We start from the raw sequence: 10,167 nt of genomic DNA, 5'->3' as shown, positions 1-10,167 counted from the left end.
TTGCATTTAGGTGTATCTCGGGATTCTTTGAGTTCCCATGTTTATGTTTCTACTCCTGTGGGAGATTCTCTTATCGTGGACCGTATTTATCGGTCGTGTTTGGTTGCTCTTAGTGGTTTTGAGACCAGAGCCGATTTATTGTTGCTCAGCATGGTAGATTTTGACATTATCTTTGGCATGGACTGGTTGTCGCCCCCATTATGCTATTCTTGATTGTCACGCCAAAACAGTGACGCTGGCTATGCCATGTATACCGTGTGTTGAGTGGAGGGGTACTTTAGATCACTCTCCAAGTAGAGTTATTTCTTTTCTTAAAGCTCAACATATGGTTGAGAAGGGGTGTGTCGCATACTTAGCTTATGTGAGAGATGTCAGTATTGATACCCCTTCAGTTGATTCAGTTCTAGTAGTACGGGATTTTCCCAATGCGTTTCCAGCTGATCTCCCAGGAATGTCGCCTGATAGAGATATTGATTTTGGCGTTGATCTGTTGCCGTGCACTCAGCCTATTTCTATTCCTCCGTATCATATGGCTCCTCCTGAGTTGAAGGAGTTAAAGTATCAGTTACAAAAATTGCTTAATAAGGGTTTTATTCGGCCCAGTGTAACACCTTGGGGTGCTCCTATCTTGTTTGTGAATAAAAAGGATAGTTCTATGCGTATTTGTATTGATTATCGCCAGTTGAACAAAGTGACAGTGAAGAACTGTTATCCTTTACCTCGAATTGATGATTTGTTTGACCAGCTTCAGGGCGCACAAGTGTTTTCTAAGATTGATTTGCACTCAGGTTAACATCAGTTGAATATTCGGGAGCCAGATATCCCGTAGACTGCTTTCAGGACTCGGTATGGTCATTACGAGTTCCTTGTTATGTCATTTGGGCTGACCAATGCCCCAGCAGCCTTTATGCATTTGATGCATAGTGTCATCCCGCCATATCTTGACTCGTTCATCATTGTCTTTATTGATGACATTCTGGTGTATTCCTGGAGTCGGAAAGGTCATGAGCAGCACCTTAGGATTGTGCTTCAAACTCTGAGAGAGAAGAAGTTATATGCTAAATTCTCGAAATGTGAGTTTTGGTTGGATTCAGTGGCATTCTCAGGCCACGCAGTATCGAGTTAGGGTATTCAGGTGGATTCGAAGAAGATAGAGGCTGTGCAGAGTTGGCCCAGACCATCCTCGGCTACAGATATCCCTAGTTTCCTTGGTTTGGTGGGTTACTACTGTCGTTTTGTGGATGGATTTCATCGATTACGGCCCCTATGACCAGGTTAACCCAGAAGGGTTCTCCATTTCAGTGGACAAAGGATTGTGAGTCGAGCTTCCAAAAGCTCAAGACAGCTTTGACCATAGTCCTAGTTTTGATATTTCCTATAGGTTCGGGGTCTTATACGGTCTATTTTGATGCCTCGAGGATTGGCCTCAGAGTGGTGTTGTTGCAGGACGGTAGGGTGATTGCCTACGCATCTAGACAGTTGAAGATTCATGAAAAGAACTACCCTGTTCACGACCTTGAGTTAGCTGCCACTGTTCACGCCCTGAAGATTTGGCGCCATTAAAGCAAAAGGATCTAAATTTGCACCAGAGGAAGTGGTTGGAGTTGCTGAAGGATTATGACATCACTCTTTTGTTTCACCTGGGCAAGGCCCATATAGTTGTTGATGCCTTGAGTCATCGGGCGGAGAGTTTGGGGAGTTGGCATATTTACCACCATCGGAGAGGCCTATGGCGATGGATGTTCAGGCCTTAGCCAGCCAGTTTGTGAGATAGATCTTTCGGAGCCCAGTCAGGTTCTAGCTTGCGTGGTTTCTCGGTCTTCTTTATTTGATTGTATTAGGGAGCGGCAGTATGATGACCCTCATTTGCTTGTCCTCAAGGACAAGTTTCAGCACGATGATGCCAGAGATGTGACTATTGGTGATAATGGGGTATTTAGGATGCAGGGTCGGATTTGTGTACCCAATATTGATGGGCTTCGAGAGTTGATTCAGGAGGAGGCCCATAGTTCGCGGTATTCCATCCATCTGGGTGCTACGAAAATGTATTAGGATTTGAGGCAGCACTATTGGTGGAGGCGGATGAAGAAAGATATAGTTGGATTCGTAGCTCGGTGTCTCAACTGTCATCAGGTGAAGTATGAGCACCAGAGACCGAGTGGGTTGCTTCAGCAGATAGAGATTTCGAAATGGAAGTCGGATCCGATTACCATGAACTTTGTAGTTGGGCTCCCACAGACTTTGAGAAAGTTCGATACTATTTGGGTGATTGTGGATCGACAGACCAAGTCCGCTCATTTTATTCCTGTGTGTACTACTTATTCTTCGGAGCAGTTTGCGGAGATGTATATCCGGGAGATTATTCGTATGCATGGTATTCCAGTGTCCATCATCTCAGATAGGGGTACTCAATTTACATCACGGTTCTGGAGGGCCATTCAACATGAGTTGGCTACCCGGGTAGAGTTGAGCACAACATTTCACCCTCAGACGGACGGACAGTCCGAGCGCACTATTCATATTCTTGAGGATATGCTCTGTGCATGTGTGATTGAGTTTGAAGGGCCTTGGGATCAGTTCTTGCCATTGGCGGAGCTTGCTTATAACAACAGTTATCAGTCCAGCATTCAGATGTACCGTGTGAGGCTTTATATGGGAGGCGGTGTAGATCCCTAGTGGGTTGGTTTTTAAGCCATGTGAGGCCAGATAATTGGGCACATACTTGGTTCAGGATGCTTTGGAGAAGGTTAAGGTGATTCAGGATAGACTCCATACAACCCATCTAGACAGAAGAGTTACACGGATCGGAAGGTTCGTGATGTTTCCTATATGGTTGGAGAGCGAGTTCTGCTTCGGGTTTCGCCTATAAAGGGCTTTATGAGATTTAGGAGGAAAAGTAAGTTGATTCCGAGGTTTATTGGCCCTTTTGAGATATTGAGGCGTGTTGGGGAGGTTGCTTATGAAATTGCCTTACCTCCCAGCTTGGCAGGAGTTCACCCGCTATTTCATGTTTCGATGCTCCGGAGGTATCACAGTGATCTGTCGCACGTGTTGGATTTCAATTCAGTCCAGTTGGACAAGGATCTATCCTATGTTGAGGAGCCAGTGGCAATATTGGACAGGCAGGTCAGAAAGCTGAGGTCAAAGAACATTGCATTAGTGAAGGTTCAATGGCGGGGTCAGCCGGTCGAGGAGGTGACCTGGGAGACCGAGCAGGATATGCGCAGCCATTAACCTCATCTTTTCACTACTTTAGGTATGTCTCTATGCTCGTTCGAGGACGAACGAATGTTTAAGTGTAGGAGGATGTGACGACTCAGCTGGTCGTCTTAAGAATTAATGTTCTGATCCCCTATTAACTACATTCCCTGAGTTTATTTATGCTTTTTAGATTTTGCCGGGATGTTCGGTTTTGAGTTTCGGAAAGTTTTGGGACATTAAGTCCCTAAATAAGAGCTTAAGTGTTGGAAAGTTGGCCATAGTCGGAACAATGTGAAGACGGCCTCAGAATGGAAATTTGATAGTTTCGTTAGCTCCGTTGGGTGATTCTGAGGTTAGGAGCGTGTTCAGATTGTGTTTTGGAGGTCCGTAGCTAATTTAGGCTTAAAATGCCGAAAGTTGAATTTTTGAAGTTTCCAGTTCGATGGTGAGATTTTGATCTGAGGGTCGGAAAGGAATTCCGGAAGATGAAGTAGCTCCGTATTGTTTAATGTGACGTGTGTGCAAAATTTCAGGTCATTCGGACGAGGTTTGGTAGATTTTTGATCGAAAGCGTATTTTGAGGAAATTTGGAGTTCTTAGGCTTAAATCCTTGGTTAATTCAAGGTTTCGATGTTGTTTTAAGTGTTTTAATGATTGGTACAAGTTTGAATAAGGTATTAGGTGATGTTTGCGCTTTTAGTTGAGGTACCGGGGGCCTCGGGGTGATTTCGGATGGTTGAAGAGAAATTGAAGAACATGTGGCAGCTGCTGTATTTTTGTTGCTTCTGGTATTTTTGCATCGGCGGTTTGGGGACCACAGATGCGGAGCCGCAGATGCGGCGAAATGTTAGCAAAAGCGCAACCGCTCCTACGGTTAGAGTTCCGCAGATGTGGAAGCTGGCATTTAAATGAAAATCGCAGATGCGACGTAGTTTTTACAGAATACGGACCACAGATGCGGTCCTAGGACCGCAAATGCGGGAATCACTAGGTAGAACATATAAATTGCTGCCTTTGCAATTTTGAGCTATTCTTTCACCATTTCATCCGGGTTTGAAGCTTTTGAGAGAGATTTTTGAGGAAAACAAAGGGGAATTGTTTGGAGGTAACATTCTTGACTTCATAACTCGCTTTTATGTGATTAAAGACCTAATTAGTGGTGAGAACTTTGGAAAAAAAAGTTAATTAGTGCTTGAGTTTAAGAGGCCTTTAAATGAGGATTTGAGGGGTCATTTGGACTCCGATTTCAGTGTTCTTGCTATGTATAGACTCGTGAGAGTACGAGGTCTCTGAAAATGTAAATTTCACCGGATTTTGAAATGTGGGCCCGAGGGGCGTTTTGGTCATTTTACCTAATTTCGCATATTATCTTAGAATTTAATTGTAGAATCAGCTACTTGAAGTGTTATTTATATTATGAAATTGAATTGAATAGATTTGGTCCATTTGGAGTCGAGTACTCACGGGAATAGCGTGGTTTCGGATTGACTTTTTAGCCTGTTCGGGTGGCTTGTCTAACCTTGTGTGAGGGACCTTCCCCTTAGGATTGGTATATTTGGTAATTGAAATGCCTTGTACGTGAGGTGATGAGCGTGTACTTATGCTAATTTTTGGAAATCCGGTTTTCTTTAAGTAATTACTAGTATGTTTCCTTTCCTGTTTCTAATACTCGTACTATTAAGCCTGTTATTAGCTTAGGAAAGCATGTCTAAGTGACTTAATTGCTTTAATTGTTCAACCTACCTTACTTGAATTCTGTGTAGCATGCTAGACTAGAATCACTTATTGCCTTAATATGAAATTTTGACATTTCTTTATATCTTCCTGTTGCTGCTGTGTATTTATTTTGGGACTATGGATGTGGGATTCCGGTAGCTCCCCCTTGTCTGTTTACTTTGGGACTACGAGTTAGATTCCTTGTAGATCCCCCTGTATATTTAATTTGGGACTACGGGTTAGAATCCTTGTAGATCCCCCTATACATTTAATTTGGGACTACGGGTTAGATTCCTGGTAGATCCCTCTGCATAGTTATATGGAACTACGAGAATGCACCTGGTAGATTCCCCCAGTACTGGGTATTTACATTTGAGACTACGAAACGGGATTCCGGTAGATCCCCCTGCACTATGAGTTGGACTACGTGACGGGATCCCGGGAGATCCACTGGGTATGTACATATAGGAGTACACGACGGTATCCTGGGAGATTCCCGATTGATATTATTGGTGCTGAGTTGTATTTCCTTTCCATGTTTACGTTGTTTCTGTATAGTTGTTGATGTCCTGTACATCCTGTGTTATTTTACTACCGTACGTATTTATAATGTCCTGTTCTATACTGTTGATCTTTACATTTTATTTAACCTCAGTAGGGCCCTGACCTTCCTCGTCACTACCCAACCGAGGTTAGGCTTGGCACTTACTAAGTACCGTTGCGGTGTACTCATGCCCCTTCTGTGCATGTTTTTCATGTGCAGATCCAGGTACCGCTACTCAGGCCTACCATCCTTGAGTGAGGCGACCGCTCTAGAAACTTTGAGGTACATCTTCTGCGTCCGCAGACCGAGAAGTCCCTTTATACTGTAGCTGTCAAACATTGGCCTTCAGTATTTTTCTTTCTTGTTAGATATTCTAGAGTTAGACTGTTAGATATTCCAAAGGCTTGTGTTTCGTGAGTTTCCGAGTTTTGGGATAGTGTACTTGGTTTTGAGAATGTTGTGTTGTATATGCCGAGCGACATTATAACTATTGTTCCATTCAGTTATTTTTGGTTTTGGTTATTTTCTTCCGCAAGTTTCGTTTATGTTTCGCATTTGTTAGGCTTACCTAGTCGTAGAGACTAGGTGCCACCACGATAGTTCACGGAGGGCGAACTGGGTACGTGACACTTTGGGACCGTCAAATCACGGGTCCGGATTCGTTTACTCAAAATGTTGACCGAAGTCAAATTTATTCATTTTAAAATCAAAATTCATGATTTTTCACAGATTTTCAAATATTGGTTTTCCGGTTACGCGCCCGAATTGCCCACGCAAATCGAGGTGAGATAGAAAGAGGTTTTTAAAGCCTCAAAACATATAATTCATTTATAACAAGTTATGACCTTTTGGGTCATCACAATATCCATACACATAGCAAGAATACAATGATTGGTCACCGCCATGGCGTGGTCCTTATCACCCTTTCAAGCAGCCAGTGTTGCATCTGAGTCGAAATTTTCACCAAGTCGGCGCAATATGGGGATCTGCAGAGGAGGAAGCTTTGGCAGTGCTAGGAGCATATTTTTAGAAGACAAGGACATGTATTGCAATGTGATAGTCGAGGAGGAGGAAAAGAAAGAAGGCCTTACCATTCAGACCGTGGAGAAGGGAGTTGTTCTCAAGAATTGGACTGCAGCAACATCCCGGGCCCGTTGAGTTCCTAGGTAGCTTGGAAATCAACCTGACCTGTTTTAATAACCATTTTAGGCATTTAAGATATTTCCAGTCTTTTGTTTTAAAGACGCATTTTGTTTCGAAATAATTGCTCAGTCATCGAGCCGTAATTGTTTTGGATGTTTTCAAAATTAAATTAATGCATCATTATTTAGTATTCATTATTATATTTTTCATTTTTCCTCTACAGCATTATTATTACTTTTCTTGATGAATCGATGATTGTGACATGTAATGAGATAATGCAATATAAGGATAGTGACTTAGAAGAAGAGGATGAAATACTTGAGGAAGTTATCAAAGAAGTTGAGAATTTTGAGAACAAACCTAAGTTCAACCTGGACGAAATCGAGGCAATCAAATTGGGAGATTCTGAAACCGTCAAAAAGACTCACATAAGCATTAACCTATCACCATCAGAAAAGGAAGAATACACTTGTTTCCTGAAAGAATATGAGGATATCTTTGCGTGGCCATATGATGACATGACTGGTCTAAGCACATCCATAGTGGCTCATAAGTTGCCTACCAATCCAATGTGTTCGTCGATGAAGTAGAAACTCAGAAAGTTCAAACCAGACATGAGCCTAAAAATCAAGGAAGAAGTCACCAAGCAGATCAAAGCCAAAGTCCTCAGAGTAGTCGAGTACCCAACCTAGTTAGCCAACATCGTACCAATTCCGAAGAAAGATGGGAAAGTAAGGGTGTGTGTTGACTATCTGAATTTAAACAGAGCAAGTGCCAAGGACGATTTCCCACTGCCAAATATATACATTCTGATCGACAATTGTGCCAAGCATGAACTCCAATCCTTTTTAGATTGTTTCGCAGGTTATCATCAGATTTGTATGGACGAAGAAGACGTAGAGAAAATAGCCTTCATTACACTGTGGGAAGTGTAATGCTACAAAATGATGCAATTTGGTCTAAAGAATGCTGGGGACACCTATATGAGAGCCATAACGATCATTTCCATGATATGATACACAATGAAATAGAGGTGTATGTTGACGACGTCTTTATCAAATACAAGAGGGCCACATATCACGTAGCAGACTTGAGAAAGTTCTTTGATAGGCTACAAAGGTACAATTTGAAACTGAACCTCACAAAATGTGCATTCGGGGTTCCTATAGGAAAATTGTTGGTATTCATCGTCAGCTGCCGAGGAATCGAGTTGGACCCGTTAAACGTGAAATCTATCCAAGAATTACCACCACTGAAGAGCAAAAAGGACATGATGAGCTTTCTGGATGCCACAACTACAAAAGCCGCTTCATAGTACAGTCCAATATAATATGTGAACCCATCTTCAAAATGTTGAGGAAGGATGCTGAAACCAGTTGGACTGAAGATTGTCAAAAGGCTTTTGACAAAATTAAGGAATACTTGTCCACGCCACCAGTCCTAATCCCGTCAGAAACTGGAAGACCTTTGCTACTCTATTTGTCCGTACTAGATGGGGCTTTCTGTTGTGTTTTGGGACAACACGACAAGACAGGAAGAAAGGAGCAAGACATATATTACTTGAGTAAGAAGTTCACACCTTACGAAGCACGGTATTCTCTACTAGAACGCACTTGCTGTGCTATGACATGGACAACTCAGAAATTGAGGCATTACTTATGTGCATATATCACATACCTCATATCAAGGATGGATCCTCTAAAGTACATCTTTCAGAAGTTCATGCCTACCGGAAAGGTATCTAAATGGCAGATATTGTTAAGTGAGTTCGATATCATCTATGTAACTCAGAAGGCAGTCAAAGGATAAGCATTGGTAGACCATCTTGCTGAAAATCCTGTGGGAGGAGAATACAAACCACTAAAAATGTATTCTCCTGACAAAGAAGTGTTATTCGTAGGAGAGGACATTGCTGAAGCCTATGACGGTTGGAGAATGTTCTTCGACGGAGCTGCCAACTTCAAAGGAGTAGGTGTTCGAGCGGTTTTGGTATCAGAGACAAGTCAACATTATCCGATATTGGCAAAGCTTAGGTTTTCGTGCACCAACAATATGGCAGAATATGAGGCTTGCATCATAGGGCTCAATTTGGCCATCGATATGAATATTCAAGAGTTGCTGGTAACTGGTGATTCAGATCTTCTAGTACATCTGGTTCAAGGAGAATGGGCTACGAAAAACACCCAGATACTACCATACTTGTATCATGTGCAAGAATTGATGAAGAGGTTCACAAAGATAGAACTCAAACATGTTCCAAGAGTCCAGAACGAGTTCGCAGATGCACTGTCCACCTTGTCATCAATGATACAATATCCAGACAAGAATTTCATCGATCCCATCCCGGTTAAGATCCATAATCAGCCGGCTTACTGTGCTCATGTTGAAGAAGAAACGGACGGAAAATCTTGGTTCCACGACATCAAGGAATATTTGGCAAAAATAGAATTCCCAAAACAGACGAACCTTATTAAGAAACACACATTGCAGAGGCTATCCAATCATTCCTTCCAAAGTGAAGGAACTCTGTATAGAAGATCTCCTGATCTGGGATTGTTAAGGTGTGTTGACGCAAAAGAGTCTTCCAAATTGCTCGAGGAGATACATGCCGGAACCTGTGGACCACATATGAATAGTTTTATTCTAGCCAAAAAGATACTCAGAGCTGGATATTTTTGGATGAACATGGAAACAGATTGCATGCGGTACGTCCATAAATGCCACCAATGCTAGATACATGCAAACATGATAAGGGTACAACCAAATAAACTTAATACAACAAGTGCACCTTGGCCTTTTGCTGCTTGGGGAATGGATGTCATCGGTCCGATCGAGCCCACTGCTTTAAACGGGAACAAGCTCATTCTAGTGGCCATCGATTACTTCACAAAATAGGTGGAGGTTGCATCTTACAAAGCTGTAACTAACAAAGTCGTCGTAGATTTTGTCAGGGATCGTATTGTTTGTCGATTTGGGGTTCCTAAGTCCATCATCACTGATAATGCCAATCTCAACAGTGATCTGATGAAAGCCATGTGTGAAACCTTCAAAATCAATCATAACAATTCCACAACATATCGGCCTCAAATGAATGGAGCCGTGGTAACTGCCAACAAGAACATCAAGAAGATACTAAGGAAGATGGTAGAAAATCACAAACAATGGCATGAGAAGTTACCATTCACCTTATTGGGATACCTTACCACTATCCGCACATTCATTGGGGCAACTCCCTATCAGTTGGTTTACGGTACTGAAGTTGTCATTCCTGCCGAGGTAGAAATTCCTTCTTTAAGGATCATACAAGAAGTCGAACTCAGTGATGCAGAATGGATAAGGGCCGCTATGAGCAACTAGCCCTCTTAAACGGAAAGGGGATGAATGCACTATGTCACGGTCAACTTTATCATAATAGAATGTCTAGAGCTTTTAACAAGAGTGCCAAACCAAGACAATTCACATCGGGGTAGCTGGTACTAAAGAGAATCTTCCCACATCAAGATAAAGCTAAAGGAAAGTTTTCACCCAACTGGCAAGGTCCCTAAATGGTTCATAAGGTGCTA

General features: G+C 42.3%; 1 protein-coding gene across 1 annotated transcript; it reads left to right on the top strand.

Moving 5' to 3' along the window:
• The first annotated feature begins 7,750 nt into the window (after positions 1–7,750).
• On the top strand, positions 7,751–9,961 carry LOC138871748 (uncharacterized). The gene is made up of 3 exons (XM_070149646.1): positions 7,751–8,168; positions 8,505–8,725; positions 9,500–9,961. Exons 1-3 carry the CDS (start codon positions 7,751–7,753, stop codon positions 9,959–9,961), a joined length of 1,101 nt encoding a protein of 366 aa, XP_070005747.1.
• The last annotated feature ends 206 nt before the right edge of the window (positions 9,962–10,167 follow it).

This window comes from Nicotiana sylvestris, chromosome 6 (genome assembly GCF_000393655.2).
Source record: "Nicotiana sylvestris chromosome 6, ASM39365v2, whole genome shotgun sequence".
Lineage (NCBI taxonomy): Eukaryota > Viridiplantae > Streptophyta > Magnoliopsida > Solanales > Solanaceae > Nicotiana > Nicotiana sylvestris.
This window is presented reverse-complemented; position numbering and strand designations above follow the sequence as displayed.